At 43.8% G+C, this 17463-nt stretch overlaps 1 protein-coding gene across 6 annotated transcripts in view; it reads left to right on the top strand.

The window, feature by feature from the left end:
• The window catches only part of LOC6596472 (protein sickie), a 215444-nt gene that overhangs the window by 193147 nt on the left and 4834 nt on the right, over positions 1-17463 (top strand). Inside the window, exon 2 of one of the 6 annotated variants that reach the window (XM_026987763.1) lies at positions 5166-6653. The exons of the other annotated variants lie outside the window; for them this stretch is intronic. Coding sequence (XP_026843564.1) covers positions 5280-6653 — 1374 coding nt within the window. The 5' untranslated portion in view covers positions 5166-5279. The remainder of the gene's footprint in view (positions 1-5165; positions 6654-17463) is intronic. 6 annotated transcript variants of the gene reach the window in all.

The raw sequence follows: 17463 nt of genomic DNA, 5'->3' as shown, positions 1-17463 counted from the left end.
CCCTCGTTCATATAAAGATCTCATATGCTCGGGCAGATTGACGCAAAAAACTCATTTCCCCCCATTGAAATTGAACAAAAAACCCTCTCGAGTTACATGCCTAATGTTGTTATATATACGATATACGATATACTCGTATGCGAGCCTCTGCTGTGGCATAAGAAAAAAGAAAACTTAAATTAGCCTCAATTGTTTATAATTTCCACAAAAGTGCTTATGCGCTCGTATCAAGTGCTTGAGTGAGGAAGTGAGTGGAGTGCAGGGTCTGTCTCGGTCCAGTCGAGATCGTCTTGAGACCGGTTCCACCCGCTACATAAAGTTCCGCCGAAAACTTGGCCACAGAGGCCTCTACTTCCACTCTGTGACTCTCGCACATAGCAGTTTTCGTGTCTAATTAATGCACTTCGATAAACGTCAGAGTAGAGATACAAGCGAAATATACGAGTATCTGAGGACCAGAAACGAAGCACAATGTAAGCTGAAATTCTGAATACCCTTCTAGTTAAATTAATCCCAGTGCAGGTACAAGTTAATATTGTTTAATCTGGGTCAACTATGATAGGATCAAGACCTAAGCCTTACTGTGCAGATGTTTTGGCTTGGCAGAAAGGGAGTTGTTGTAGGAACTTACTTATGATATAGCGGTACAATTGCAAAGGTTTGTTTGAACCTCAAAAAAGATTCTTCTGTAAGGGATTTTCAAACGGATATTAAGATACAGAAACATGGATACGTAATATGTAAATTATTGTATATCTTGCTCCATCTTTCTACCAGAAAATCCAATGGAGAGTGAGCGAGAAAAAAAAACGAAATTTTTGGAAATGACGATGTCAGCATCGTTCAGTCCGTTTTGGGCGAGCGATTCGAAGCGAGTACCGAATCCCACCGAATTGCCTGTTCAAGGAGGGCTCTAATACTCTGTTTAGCACTCAAATTTGTTCGAATTTATTCACATTGAATGAGTACTCATTTCTGAACGCGTCATAGGTCATTTTGAATGGATTCATGGAGATCTCTAGTAGTTTTAATAATTAAATGAGGATATTATAGCCTCCAAAGTTTTCTTATATTCTTATACTTTTTTTTTCTCAATCAAAGTTCTTCCAAAAATCCTAATACCCTCTTCAAGAGGCAGCGACAGCTCTTAGTTTTTTGTAGATCGCCTGGCGCTCCCCTTTTCAAGACTTTGTTATGTTTTTCGCTGTCTGTTTTTTTGTTTTTTTGCATAAATACATAAATTTATTAATTTTATGATCCGAGTTCGCTCTTGGGCGATAACCGTTCGATGATAAGCCCCAAAGGCAAAGACAACAGCCCGAAAATTTCAATGGAAAAAACGTTGGCAATGTTTCAGGCGGCGCCGCCGCTTTTGCTGTTTTTGCTGCTGTCAACGGAAATATGTTTCCAACGTTAATTTCTATATAAGTTTGAAATACGATCTATAAAACGCTTTAATGCCGGGCACTAAATTTCTTTGTGTTTCTTTATTATTATTAATTTTTAAAACACACCTTAAATACGCAGTGGTTGGGGGTTGGGGGTGTGGAATAAAAGTATTCCGTCAAAGTGTCTGTCAAATCTAACACCCAAACCATAGCCATAGCCCCCGTGAGCTGCTACTTAGCTATGCAGTTGACAGCAGCTCTCGAAAAGTCATGAATCGGCTTTTTGTGTGCTTTGTTTTCAACCAGTTTTTGGCATTGAAGTGGCCTGGCATGTGGTACGAGAATATTTTGGATATTTTGCCTGTGACACAATTAGCCAACGAGTTTTTCGCTTTTCGCTTTTTGCGTAGCTTTGAAATAATCGATCAATGGAGGGGCACCCCAATGTCAACAGCAACAGCAACAGCATCATCATCATCAGTAAAAATAAAACGTATCGTATAGTATTGTGCCCCCAGGACGGCAGCAGCAACAGAACATGTGTTGACTTGATCTCTTGATCGCTCGCACTCGTAGTTTGTTGTCTTTTCATTTCCTAAATGCATTAATCAGCCCACAGCTTCAGAGACACTGAAATGTCACTCATTATTATTATGTGTGTATATTTTCTTCTACTACGAAAAATTTAAAGCAATTTCCTTTTGAGATTCGGGCTGCCTGATAAGACAGCGCCCCAGCACCCAGCGGCAGCAGCCGCGTTGTCTAGACAGTGCTCTGCTCCACTCTGTGGCCTGGCCGCCTGCCCACAGGAAAGAGCACCCAAAATCTGTGGCAGAGAGAGACTCAGAAAAGGTGGAGAGTCAGACAGACACTCGCGATAAGACGATGGTTTGGTGGCTTTGCATTTTGGCGAAAGTTGTCAATGCTCCTGCTGCTGCTGCGCTGCTGCTGCTGTCAAAGGTGCGTTACAGATAAACCAACAGCCACAGAAAAACGAGGCTAAAAATGGCTAAGAAAAAGAGTGAATAAAAACGCCTCCGCACAGGAAATCAGTCTGAACCTTTGGCATTTCCAAGCGGCCACAAAAGTTCATCGTACAGAGACTCGTAAGACTCGTATACTATGTAGTATTTCCCTTGAAAGATATACAGAAACAAAGACTATTAAATGCCAATGCAAACTGCAATTGCATAAATTTCAATAGACAATAGTTTTTCGCTAAAGACAAAAATTCAAACAATTAGACGCCCACATGACCCACAAAAGTCACTTTTCGGGGGTTGGGGAGGGGGAGCTTTTTGATTTTCTGATGCCCTGTGGGTGCTTGAAAATTTTCGACAAAAATTTGATTTATATTCGCCTTTGATTTTCGAATCAATTTGCACGACTTGAGACGTGGTTTGATTGAAATTACTGACTGCTGCAGTGGCTCTACAACTGTACAACTGCGGACTGTACAGTGTACACTTTGTGGCTCTCAAACTATGCCTTGTGTTCCTCTCAAACTCTTAGCCCGAGGCTGAGTCACTCTCTCTGCCACTTTTGCTGTCAGTCGTGCTCTTTTGAAATTAGTTTTTTGCATAGCAGCTCATAAATTTCAAGAGACTTCCGCATTGCCACTGCAACACTTTTTGTCGCTGGCCCAAGTGTCGGCTGCAGCAGTGCTTATCAAACCGTCGATGGTGATTCACATTGTCATCTGAGATCCTGCATTGAAAGGTTGATTGATTGCCGCGATACAATCGCAGGCAGGCATCTCAAATTTATTATATATCTATGCACATATGTATGTACTATGTGTGTATGTGTGTTCATGGCTCTGTGGATTGTCGGGGAATGTGTATACGGTCTGTGCTATAAAATCTTTATATTCCAGAGTTCACTCTTCACCGATGACCCATGTTTTTATGATATTTTTGGAGATAGTTTTCTACATCTATAGTCGCATTTCTGTTGCAATTACAGCTCTCTCAGGTCTTTCTATTAAACAGCAGTGGTTTTTCCAAGTCTAAGGCTGTTGAAAATATACTTTCAGCACATCTTCGTGACTTTCAGACTTAAGTTTGACTTGAAACAAAGTTTTTGGCTGCTTTTTGTTGCATTTTATAAAGTTTTAAAAGTTTTTGTTTGACTTTAAGGCTGTTGAGTCTTGGTGGCACGCCCCATATGTCGGTGTTGAAGGTTGAACTTGAAAATGTGGCCTTAAACTTAAAGTTCCAATCTTTGGTCACCGTACAACCCGTAGTTTTATAAGAATTTCTATGACGTGTGGCAATTATGGCAGTATGTTATTTTTTGAGCTAATTGTTCCAATCCAATCCCCTTTAAAATACAACACTTATTCCTATCTCAGATTCCTGCACTTATCTTTGATCTCTCTGACATTTCTCCATTCCTGACACTCTCTCTGTCTCTCCCTAATTATTGGAGAACTTTAATGTCGTGTTTAATTACTTCATCCACATTAAAATGATATACATTCCCTCACATCCTGGACTCCAGGCCCCACAATTAAAGTGGTTTATTAACAGAGTTAGCAGAGAGAGCACAGAACGCTGGGGCATACCCCATGAAGTGCAATCAAAACAATTACAGCCAATTCACGCAGTGCTAAAAACAACAACTGTCCAGAGAGAGACCTCCAGCTCCAGACAAAAAATACAACAATAAAGCAGAAAACATCGAAACGTAGTCGTAGTCGTCGTCATCGTCTATATGTTGATGACATTAGAAAATTGTTGTTTATTGCATTTCCTTGTTATTGTCGGAGAGGCCCGAAGTCAGGCCCAAGTCTCCCCGACCAGCCTCTTGGCCAGCAGCAGGCGGCAGCTTTTTTTCGCCTTGCCACCAGAAGTGTTCCGTTCCTCCTTCTGTGGCTGTGCCAGTGGCTGTCTCTCTCTCAAGTGTCAACGACTGCTGCAGGCCAAAGAACTAACAAACCAATTGACAGGCAGAAAAAGCTACAGAAATGGCAGCGCACCACACATGGCACATGCTTGTACGAGTAGCATAGATACGTAGATACATAGATACTCGCTTGTGTGTTTGAGTTTGAGTGCTCGTTGGGTGTCAGTCGAATGTGTCAAGTAGTTGATAAAACTTATAAGATGTTGGAGAACTCGAAACAAAATGCAGTTCCGGGTAATCGTGGATATATTCGCTAAAGAATTGTGGGTTTTCTATGATCTCTGTACAATCGAAAGCTCTCGTAACACCCGCCCCATTAGATTCCACTCACGTGCTCCTCAGTTTGACATTGAAAAGCCGTCGAATCCATTAGGCCTGGTCTCTTCTCCACCTGCTACATCCATCTCCCAAATCTATCTCCTCCATTGTGCTGCTGCTCCATTAACTTGCTCTGAGGTGCGATAGTTTTTTGGCTGTCAATCAGAAAACCCGTCATGTGAAATAGATGCTAATTAGGCGTTAATGAGGCGTCTTAGCCATAGAAACCAGAGAACCAGAGACAAGTTGAGGGACAGCCACGATTCGAGTGACTCTTACTTCTAGGAATATCGCCAACTCTTGAGGCATCAACTCCCACATTTGAGGCATCATGTGGATTCCAGGGCGTGTCCCGTGGAGTTCATTGGACGCTCAATGAATGAATCCATGCTTCAATTAAAAATGATTGATGCCACCATGAAGGGAGGGCAGGGGGCCTCCCTAGCAATGAACAGCGAGCGAGTGCAGTGGGGGGGGCAGCATTAAACAATATCTATCTGGGTTACCCCCGGAGTCGAATGAATAAATGATAAATTTGAATCCTCAATTCAGCGATTAATCAATGTTTAAAGTGAACAACGAACAGCCGACAAAAACCAAAATGAAAAACTTGTGAAAACCCCTCGAATCGAAGTCCGAAACTTAAGAAAAATCCAACTCGAAACGATGTCTGCAGCCAGCACCAGCAGTCGACCGCCTCCGTCGCCGATTGCGGCGCCCATTTATGATGGCTATGCCACGATCCGTGCGAGGGGTCTGACCCGTTCCTGTTCCATACGCGCTGCAGAGGCCACCGAAGCAGCTGCCTCCTCACAGCCACCGGCCCATCAGCCGCACATACTGCAGCCCCAGAGGAAGAGAACAGTGTCGCTGAGGAGCACCTACAGCCAGGGGAATGGCGAGGAGATCTATGCCCGGGCGAAGCCCGTGAGGACACCCACCATTGGAGGAGATCTGGAGCCGATTTATGCGAGCACCACATCGAATCCCGTGGGCTTTCGACCGCTCTCTGACGCCTCCAGCTCCTCGGGCGGCGGGAGCATGCCCTGCGACTACCAGAACGCAAAGAAGAACTCCCGCTTCTCCCTGGACTCCCTGCAGAGCAGTGCCACGCCCAAGACCCCGGACTACAATACTGCGGGGGAGGAGGAGCACATCTTCCTGTACACCGCACCGGATAGCCCCAAGCGTCGGTTGGACAGCGGCCTGCGAAGCTCCTACGACAGCTCCGAAAGGGGTTGCTACTCGCCTCTGCCGAAGATCAGTTTCGATATGCAGGAGCGAGAGCGGGAGCGCGATCCGAGGATACGTCCGCCCACGTTGCGCCACAATTCCGTGGGATCCACGGGCTGTCGCCGACCCATGACGCTGTCTCTCACGGAGGCGCCCCGTTCGCCCACAGGCCTACCGCCGCCCGCACCTGTGCGCCGCGAGAGCCTCTATGCCAAGCCAAAGATCTATGCCACGCCCACGAGGCCGCCGACCAGCACACGCCTAAATCTGTACGAGCTGCCGATAGTCACGCAGCGGAGCAACAGTGCGGAGCTGTTGGAGAGGTCCTTCACGAGCCAGAGCCTCGCCACCATCGACCAGGATGAGCTCCTGGTGGTCCCCAACGCCATGCCCATGCTCCCGAATGCCGTGGATCGGCGCTACCACACGCTGGGGCACATGCGGGTCAAGAGCATGGCGGCGGGTCTGCACCGCAGCCACGACGTGCCCGTGGGCTCCATGCTGGACATGGCCACCGGCGGGCACTGGCGGACGCATCGCGGCGGCAACAAGTCGGTGGGGAATATCTACGCCTCGGCGGATGCGGCCGTCAGCGATCTGAATCGCATGGCTCCGGAGTACATGGATCCGCTGGACTTCAAGATCGGCTGCCAGACGACGCTGAGGAGCAAGCCGCTGATTCCCTGGTACGAGCTGGCCATCCGGAGGGACTTTAAGCGGCAGTCGTGTCCGCCGATCAGTGGTGGGGCAGGGGGAGGCCAACCATCGCTGACATTGGCCGCCTCGCCGCAAGAGGAGCTCGAACAGGTGATGTAAATTTGATTAAAAGTGATCAATAATCGATTATAAATCGATCAAAAGTATTGAACATTTATCGATGCCACTAGAATAGTCCTAAAATTGAACGTAACGTCATTCGATCTGTAGCGACTGATAATTCATCGATTATTAATCGGTTTTTGGCGATAAATCAATTGCTAATCGATGTGGCTATCGATTTATTAAGAAAAAGTGCCCAAAAAACAATAAATAACTCTTTGAATGAATATTTCTCTACCAATCACCCCATCAAAAAGCGTATAAACTCAACAGAACCGAATATTACAGATTCCTATAAATTTCCTATAAATTCAACAAATTCCCTCATGTTTTGCTGGTACTGTTATAAATTTCATGGTGTCCATGTTCTGCGTTCTCCGTTCCTCTCTGCTGTTCCTGGTGATGTCTTCACCTGGCATTCGCTTCATCCGGCTATGGCATTACGAATGCAAGTCATCGAATATGGCCAAGCAATGTACATACTCGTACTCGTACCAGCAGCAACCTCCACACTTGACCAACAATGCCCCTGCAACTGCAGCCGCTACTCGTACAGAAAATGCAACTGCAACAGTCCGAGGCAGACGCAGTGGCAGTGGCAGTGGCAGAAGCCAGAGGCAGAAGCAGTACGACTGTCAGTCGCCGTTAGATGCTTTACCCACTGATTGATTTAATCAAACTTGCATGAGGTGCCTCTGGAGCTGGAGCTGGAGCTGGAGCTGCATGCCTGCCTGCATTTGTCGCTTGTCTTAAGGCCTTCGGGGTCCTCCTTTGCTCCGGCTCTGGCTCTGGCTCTGGCTCTGCTCTCTGGCATATTAAATAAACGAACAGCCACCTCTGGCCCAAACGTCTTTCCCATTAGGTTCACGTCCCATGGATTACAGTTCCTGATTTTAATCCTACGACTATGTCCGTTTTGGTGCAAGCAGCACCCCACAAACAACATCTGTTGTTGCTGTTGCTGCTGCAACTGCTGCTGCGACTGCTGATGACCAAAACCGATGACCTGATTTCGCAGAACATGCAATTGATATGTCCACGAAAGAAATCGCCAGCTTTCAATGCGGTTTGCTCAGCCATGGGAATGCCCTGCAAAAGGCAAGACGATGATGATTTATAGAGTGTTTTCTTTATATAGAAAACTCATTGATACTTTGATACCTGAGAAGGCAGGATTGGAGTGTAGTTTTAGCGATGGAAATGTACAATTTCGTGCCACAAAATGAATCGATATCATCGATCACTCTCTTGATGAATTAATCAGTAACTATCCACATTAAATCCCCCAAAACCTGACCCCAATTAAAACCCACGAACACTCGGTGCGTGTTGAATATATTTGAGCACTGCCTGCTCCTTGGGATCACAAAATACACACTCGATGCCCATTCATAAACCCCTCGACACCGCGATACCGCGATACCTGGCCGATCCCAAAAGGCAGACTACACCAACAATTTCGTCGCCAATTGCGGGTCCAATCAATGTCAGCTTTCAAAACAAATAAAGTTGCCATTAATGCCGTCCGTTCGGACGAGTACACAGTGGAGTACGTATGGATTGTTTTTTATCTCTCGGTTTTCTTAAGGTTTTGTTTTTTGGCGCGTTTTTTTAAAGCGGTTTTTAGACTTAGCCTCTGCGACGCCACAAGCTCTTGTTTTTTAAGGCGTTTTTCATGTTTATTTCATGTTTATTTATGAGCACTAGCTCCAGCTCCAGCTCGGCAGCAGCTGCCCCCAGCCAGCCAGTACCCCAATGTTTGGGTCTGGGACTGGACTGTGTCTTGGGAATGCGACAGCGACAGCACCAGCAACAGCGACAGAGACTTGGGTTAGTAGGTAACTTGAGCCGCCCGCCGTCGAGGGAGTATGAAAATGAAAAGTGAAATTGTCAGATGGCGTGCGAACAGAGGCGGCAGCCTCTCAGTTGATAGTTAATGATGAAGATCGTTATAAGCTGCAAATAACAGATAAATTATCGATATACTAAGATAGTTTGTTTCAGTTTTAATGGTTGAAAAGTTATTTGGAATAAATATGAATGGGTTTGATGGCATTATGCAAGTGGAGAGATTTCTGGAAGCTATAAAAGTACAAGTTTTGATTTTTTCATAAGATTTCCATATTGGTCGATAGTTTTTCCCATTTTCGATAGTAAAATCGATTAATACAAGATAGTTTTGACTTGATTAAGGTATAATAGAATAAACACTATTTGTATTCAATAAGTACGAGAAAATTCTAAAAACATTCCCCCCGAAAGGCTCTTACAGTTTTAACAGAATGGCTCATAGGTGCTACAGTTTGAGCAGCTCTGACCATGTCATAGGGGAGATCAGAATATCAAAAAATTCGATTAAAGAGTTCAACGATGGGGTTCAATTGTTGAATGCCAAAAGTTGATTGCTTTTAATTGATTTAATTTGTTGATTTATTTATGTTTTTTACTCTTCAATTTACATATTTGGCAATTGCCAACGAAATACAATGTGTCATCATCATGATAATGGTCGAAGTTGAGGGAAAAACCGGAGTATAAAGTGATTAGAGGTTACTAATATCTCTAGAGTATTTCGGGAAGGTGATACCAAATTATCAGAGTTTCCACAATTTTCCATTACGAGCATTTGTTTCTATTTTCCGTTTGTAAAACTACAAAAAGAATAGAAATTCAATGGTATATCGCCATGTCCGTCACTTCATTTATGATTAATGTGAATTTGATTGTTATTATTATTCCTACCATTCAAGAGAAGGGCCAGCATAATTAATGAATGTAAAGAGGCTTTTTGTGCTCACAATTTCAATTCAATTCAATCAAGTGCTTCAATTGAGTGTTAAATGGCTGAAATCACCTGACGGCTTGGGATTGTTAATTTTTCTAATGGTTTTCGACCAAAAAAGACAGACCTGACGATGGAAAGGGTGATGGAATGAATCGAATTGAATATCCGTTCTAAAGAGCAGGTTTCTGAGGGGATTTCTGATGGATTGCTCCCACCTTTTAATGTCACACCTTTGATGGCGAACAGAATACATTAACCAGCAGCTGGAGGCCTCATTATGGCCGTCAAGGACGGTTCATCAACCGTTTGTGTTCTACTTTCGAGAGTCTTTCTGATGCATAATTAATAAATCTTTGGGCCTGACAAAATGCCAACAAATTGCCAGCTCCAGTTCGGTCCGTGGCCCGGGCCTTAAATAACTTGTTGGGTTCTTTATCTATCTGAAAAATCGCTTATTAAAACCGTTTGCTGTATGATAAACGAGATGGCCAACTGGCGATTGGCCAGCGATTGTGTGGAGAGCGGCTGCTGCTGCTGCTCCCTGCCTGCTGCCTGCCTGTCAGCGCGCGCTGAATCCACATGCAATATATTTGTATCTCATAGATAGTAATTGCCACTGTGCCACAAGCGGCACGGCAGTGCTGCAACAAAGAAACTGGTTGACTAACTGAATATCTCAAATGTGACTTCAACTCCGAATCTCATGTGTGTGTGCGAGTATCTCAAAGTAAATATCTCAACTCCATCTGCGTCTCCATCTGTTTCTCAACTGCAGTTTGTTTTTTGTCAGTGGCAACATGACAGCTACATTGGATTTACGAGTACTCGTACTGGGGCTTATTTTCGAACATGATTCCCAAATATTTCCATAGATTTGTGTACTCATTAAGCGACAGGGTATATTGTGGCCAAGGAAAGCATTTTTGATCTATGAGAGTAAATCGATTATGGATTATCATCCCTCTGGGAATACCTATAGCCATTTCCATGGGTGTTTTTTGTATGAAAATATTTATGTTTGGAATATAGGAGAGAAGTTTGACGTCAGGACAGAGCAGGCTCTCTTTTGCATTGTATTTTCAGTATTTTCATTAAAGAACAAGATAAACCCTTGTGGTGTGCAAGATAAGAACCCCAGCTTTGGGATACCCATAAAAAGTACTATTAATTACGAATGTATTAAGATTCAAAGCAATCGTATAATATTGTCTAGAGTTCTTGTCGTCAGAAGTACAAATGATATTCCCACCTAGAAGGGTTCTTGGGATAAATCCCGAGTGCGGGTAGCAGGTATATTAAAGTCAAAAGATCTTCGACAGCAGGTACATTAAAGTCGATAGATCTATGACTTATAGCCGTCTTACCAGTTCCTTTTTTCATCTACCGCTTGCATTCAATTTGTAATTAAATTATAAATATTTATATCCACATTCAAGTACGAGAATAATCATACATTTTACTATGCAAGTCAGCAGAAGCCAAAGCCCACCTCTGATCTTTCGGGGCACGTGTTTGCTTTTGTGTTGTTCGAGTCGTTTGTTAATTTTTGCTGTCGGTGCGCCTGGACTTGGGGCATTTTTTTTGGGGGCTCCCGTCACAGGTGGCTGCTGGCTGAACAAACCAGTTTGTAGTTCTTTAACAGGGCTCCCAAAAGACCTACAGAGAGCGAGTGAACAGAAGACAAAAACAGAACACAACAAAAACTTGTTTCCGACCGCAAAAACAAGACAAACTCAAGGAAAAAGGCACAAAAAACGAGTAGAGGCATGGTGGCATGGTGGCATCTCCTGCCACCAGATGGGGAAGAGACAGAGAAATAAAGACGTGACCATGATGAAGCTTGTTTGTTGTTCGAGGAGGCAGAAGGACGAGTGCGAGTGCGAGTCCGTCTCCACTTCTGTAACTGTCTGTAGGTCTGTCTCCCCGAGGAAATCAGCACAGCAAAAGTAAACTCCAGTCCAAACCCAGAATCAAAACAAACAAATGAACACAGAACAGAGTCGGAATCCAGAAGAAACCAGAGAGAAGGCCGCACGACCATAGCCCATTTCCCATCCCACTTTTGTTTAATAGGCAACAAAGAGGGGGGAGCAGCTTTCTCGCTCTGTCGCTTTGAATTTTCAAACTCAACGCAACTCAAATATTATATTATCATCGTCGTCATCGAGCAAACTGGTTGCATCTTCATTGTCTCTGGTCGCTTGTCCCTGGTCTCTGTCCGAACGTGCCTCTCTTGCGGCTTCCGGTCTTGCCATGAAATCAATAAAAAACAGAAGAATGGAAATTTAAAGAGGGGGAAACGTAGAGCACTTGAATAGCCATTGATCGTGTCACGGGGACAAGTCATTGTTTTGATTGTTTTCGGCTCAAAAAGTGTCTTTAATAAAGGGATAAATTGGACAATACACGCACAGAATGCGTCTCGTAAATTCTGATTGAGTTTGTTAAGCGATTTCGGAATGGTTTTGAAGCAGATCGATCGGCTTGGGGGCCTCTAGAAATATTTTGAATGTATCAGATGACAAGAAAGGGATACTGGAATAACTATTCGAAAGCAAAGCATAAATGGAGAAGTTATGGCAGAGCTTAGGGTTATTTTCGACTCTTTAAAATTAGGGTATAAAGATTTACATTATGTATTTAATGCTGGGATGGAAACTCCAATGAAATCTTTACCAATAATTACTGAAAATTCCCACGAATTTCACTTGTATTTTATAATAGTTAATCTTTCAAAATTCCTCTAAAAAAACTTGCTAAAATATCTTTGAATGTTTAAACATTTAAGCTTAAGATTTAATCAAGCATTTCCCTCTTGAAGTGCATATCTTTTCAAATCTCTTGTACGAAAACCAATCTTGAAATTAAATGCCTTTTCCGCTGCATTTTATAGACTCTCCAACTAATTTTCCTTTACATTTCTTTCTCTCTCTCGTTGCAGGTAAGTTTTCCACATGGAAAATCCATAAAATGGGCAAAATCTGCGATGGGGGTAGCGTAAGTTTGTGCCAGAGGGGAAGACGGGGAAGACCATTAGCCAAATGGCGAATTTATCTAAGTAGCAATAATTTTCTTTGGCCACAGTGCCACAGAGAGAGAGAGAGAGCTTCCACAATTGTACAAATAATGGAGAGTGCAATCTTGATCTTTCACTGGAGTCCAGAGAGGAAGGAGCCTTCCATTCTACTACTATAAAAAATACAACAAAAAACTGCAGTGGACTGGCGGCAGCGGCGGATCAAAGGCAATTCCACTCGGACTTGGATGTATCTTTCGTTTTGTGGATCTGTGGACTGTGGACTGTGGATTGGCTCCCCCGTTGTCCAAGATTTTTTAATGATGATTTGATATTTTTTCTCGAGTTTCTTTGCGATCCATTCAAGACCCAATGGATGCTCATGTCTCTCGATATATTGTATCTTTGTTTGTGTGTGTGAAACAATCAGAACGGATTAGTTTGTTAATCATTTTATTATGTGGCAGCGGCAGGCAGTCGGGCGGCTTCGAAACGAATGAGAAATCGAATTAAGATACAAAAGTGATGTGTGTGGTGCACAAAAGGAATCTCTCGAAACAGGAAATCTGCAAATGGAACACAGAATGGCACTTTGGCTAAAGGAGGGTTTTCTGAGAAAGTAAACTCAATTCTAGGACTGAAAAGGGAGATATTTTGGCTTTAAAAAGTAGTATCTATGGAATACCCTATCATATCTACTGCTCATAATAACCAGAGCCAACACGAGGCACACTTCCATCATAAAAAGGTGGCACACAGGTTAGCATTTTCATTAATTTTCGTGGAAAATCCATCAACTTTGAAGATAGTTTATCTGTTTGGCCGAGAGGTTAAACTCGTTAGACCTCCGCAAAAACGTTGCCTTTTGGGAAATTAATATGTGACGCCTCAATGGCGGCCTGACCCCAAGTGCAGCCTTCATCAATTAGTCATTGGGCAGGCCCTCCCACACATCCTTGGGGTGAAACTTTCACTCTCTCTCGAAGGCCGGACGGATGCTTCATCAATCAACAGAAGATTTTCCTATGCAAATCGGGCAGAAGGCGGAGGCATGACCCTGCCCCCGCATAATAAATCAGGAATGGAAGCCATGTGACAATTGTTACAATTGTTCCCCTCCCCCTCCTGGCCCTCCCTCTCCTGTTCCTTTTTATGTAAATCCACAACAAAATGTCAAGTGTTGCAGTTGCAGTTACAGTTTGCAGTGTGGGCTGTGGGCTGTGGGCTGTGGGCTGTGGCAGATGCAGTGGCTGTGGCATTGTGGCATATTCCTACTGCTGTTGAGGGCATAAATCATTGGAAAGGTCAAAGTGCACACGCCCACGGGTACAAGCAGCCACAGAGTCCCACAGATACAGATACAAGATACGCTCTCGTACAAGAGCACCATTTTTGGCAACACATGGTCGCCTGATGGCTGGTATCCGCTGTGTCTGCCACAATTTTCAAGTGGGGGGGCAGCATTCGTTGCAGCATGATTTATGCAACATTATGTGTAGAAATGTCACCCGTCGCCCGTTGGTCATAAATCTACCTCCAAGACTGGCCACCGACTGGCGACCCACTTAAGTCAGTCGGTAATCAAAGCACCACCACAGCTAATCGAAGGTCTAACCTTATCGGGGCAGCACTCTCTTATCATTCCCGATACCGTGCTATCAGTAACTGGCGATTTTACCGCTGAACAAACTTAAAGTCATTTCGAAATGCTAGATGTTTAAAACTGAAACATTTTTTGTGGGCTGCACTGCCATTGAACTTGAACTTTGTTTTGTGTCTGCAAATTGTCAGCAATAAATTCAGCAATGCATCAGTGGCAGCAGCAACAGCAGAGGCAACAGCAACAGCCACATTGACAGTCAAATTAAAGTTGCCATTGCTGCGAGTACCCTCTGGATGGTGGGGTCTAATGATGTGGAGGATATGTTTGGCAAGCAGATAGAGAAAGAGAGATCTTTGAGCTAATATTAGAGAGATATCAATTCGGGATAGACCTCAAACACACCTTTGCTCGACTGTGTATTAGTTAAACCCCCAATTTTGAAGAACATACAAAGTTTATAAGTCCAAGCCGACTTGATGAGAGCTCTATATTGTATAGTTTCAATAGGAACAATCCTACGGAAATTGGTATTTCTAGGAAAAACTGATAGGTTTTTCTGTATCATCCAATCAATGAGTAGAGGACTACTATTATAGAGGATCATACATGAAATTATGGCCAAAAAATATCAAAAGGAATGTCTTAAAATATGATTCAAAACATTTTATCAAGATCTGGCTACTCTTTTTATGGACGAATCTTTGAGGTGATATCAGAGAGAATAAACAGGATATACTAAGCCCTCAATTGTAAAGACATCTATTATAGAGAATAAAATAGTTTTGGTTCGTCTTCGTTTAAAGATATACATATATATACATCTATGATAATAGCTCTATATCATATAATTTCCATAGGAATAATCATTCAGAAAACAGGTCTTTCTAGGCAAAACTGCTACGTTTCTATGGATTATCTAAACAATGAGCAGAAATTGTAGCTGTAGAGGATGATACATAAAGTTATACCCAAACAATATAGAAAAAGAGGGTCCTTACAACCATTTCATCAATATCTGGCTACTGTTGTTATAGAACCCAAGCAAATAATGTCTACTAAAGGGTATCTATAGCTTCGAGCAGCTTTTGATCTTCTGTTTTTTGTTTTTTCTTGTTTTTTGCAAACGCTGCTATAGCTGTGGCTGTTGCTGGTGTTTTTGCGTTGGCCATTTAGCATATGGCCCCAGCGACTTGCTGCACTTTTTATCTCTCCCTATCGCACTTTTCTCTCTCCCTCCTCTCTCTCTCTCTCTGTCTCTCTCTGGCTGCGTGTCGCTGGCAGCTGATGCATAACCGTTTAACGCTTCGTTGCCTTCGCCGTGCAAATGAAGTGCAACAACAGCAACAGCGGCAGCAGCAGCCTGCCCACACTCTTACAGTTTGAGAGTCACTGTTAAAGGTTTTGGCTGCCTGCTCAATGAAAGGAAGGAAGGGAGGAGCGTAAAGGGCAGCTTAGATGCTTTGGGGGAATGTTTCTGCTGTGCTGCTTCTTAATTTTTTTTGTTACTCATTTTCTGCTTCTCTTCTACGAGTTTTTTCATTTCCTTACTTCCTTCTGCATCTGCCATTTCGTGTCCCCCGCTTTCTGTCTGACTTTTAGAGTTTGGCGCACGTTTCCTTTCATTGGGGGTCGCTCTCCGGCTCCGGCTCCAGCTCCCCCCTTTATTTCTTTTCTTAAAGCAACTCCTCTGCTGTCCCTTGAAGTTGTCTTTGTTGCAGTCATTAGTCGTCGAGTACAGTACCCGATGAATCATCCTGCGAGTTGACTGCGAAAATGAAAGTTGAAAGGGCAGATAGGAGATGGATTCTAAGCATGTTGTTGGGGCTAGCTAGAAAGCTAATGGTGTTATAAGTTTCGCACTGCATTTGCCATGTGGGAGGTCCACTAATCTTCCACCATAATCTGCAAATTAAAGCGCTTTGTTTGCCGCTCAATTTTCTTACCATTTAAGGTGCTGGCTGGCTACCGAAAGCCGCTTTCGAGTGTGTAATTATCTCGAGTTAAATGCTTATCGCAGTTTGCTTTATTGGCCAGGCAAATTGAGCCACGTCTGTATTTATTGGCCGGGCAAATTGAGCCCGGGTTCAAAGCCGGCACTGCCAATATTAGCATTGGCATGCGGTTCATTAATTCCCTGGCTACAGATACAGATACATATAGACATGACCTCATGCGATGGCATAGTCGATTATTAAATGGAAAACAAATAGGAAGACACATTATTTGCCAGTGATGTGAGGCGTTGAGATATCTCCCCTTTGGAGGCCACGATTCCAGCAATTGTTTGTCACTGATTCGCGACTTGTATCTGCACCTTTTCTCCGCTTAATTTACGGATATTAGATACCGCGATGACGCCTCAGGCATTGCAATTATTTGCCAGTAGATTCTCTGTTTCTGTGTTGCTCTTAAACATTTGGCTAGTCGCTAGTCCCTCCCTCCCATCGCTGCTTCAGATTCTCCTTGTCTATGCCCTGCCAATATCCCAGGCATTGGCTCACTTTTCGATAAACATCTAACACGTTTTCCATTTTAATTTGCGTGTCGCTTATGCAAATTAAGCCGAGGCGAGGCAACTGGTTGAGGCTTTTCATTGGAGCCCCCCAATCTACGGCTATGAGTCGCTTCTGTGGGTAAACAATGTCTCAGCTTCGACCCATACCGGCCACGGGTTCAGTGTAAGTTCAAGGTCAGTCCGTGTCCGAACTGAGCTCATGCTCTGCCGCCGTTAAAAGCACTTGAGAGTGCTTCGCTTTTTACGATCTCTGGCCCCGAGATGGCATTGTTTAATTGTTGGGGAAAGGCCGCGGTGGGGGCGCATCCTGGCGGAGACATCCTTCCTTCCTCTGTGTCACGTTACTCATACGCACCGTAATCAATTTTTATGCCTGTCGCATACGTGAGCTGGCAGACCAATGAGGCGGAGACAGAGATACGGAGAAAGTTTCAAAGGGTTGTGGCTAGGGGCTGTTTCGCCCTACCATTCTCGGGGTTTATGGGGTGTACGTGGTTTTTTAATTTGAATCGTGTTGATTGTAATGTGTGGCATGTGGCAACGTGCGATGTGTAGAGGGATGGGACGGGCTGTGCTTGTTGTGATCACGTTTGCAAATTTTATTATTTAATTAGTCTGGCAGTAGAGGGAAAGGCATTTCAAATGCCTGCCATGTCGCCCAATTTGATAATAATAAAAATGCTAAATCGTTGCGAGGGAGAAAGGGTACTCTTTTGTGCTTATTTCTGGATATAATTTTGATGAACGGCACTCTTTTGCTTGAGATAAACTAACTCATTCTTCAGCGCTTCCGCTTCAAATGCGAATGCTGTGCTTTGTGGTGTGGTGTGTGGCACGTCTGACTGTCCAATTGCAATTACAACTTCCGCTGTGAGTCAC

Source organism: Drosophila persimilis, unplaced genomic scaffold (genome assembly GCF_003286085.1).
Source record: "Drosophila persimilis strain 14011-0111.01,24,50 unplaced genomic scaffold, DperRS2 tig00000124-arrow-pilon, whole genome shotgun sequence".
NCBI lineage: Eukaryota > Metazoa > Arthropoda > Insecta > Diptera > Drosophilidae > Drosophila > Drosophila persimilis.
The sequence above is the reverse complement of the archived record's forward strand: the minus strand, read 5'-3'. Positions and strand labels throughout refer to the sequence as shown.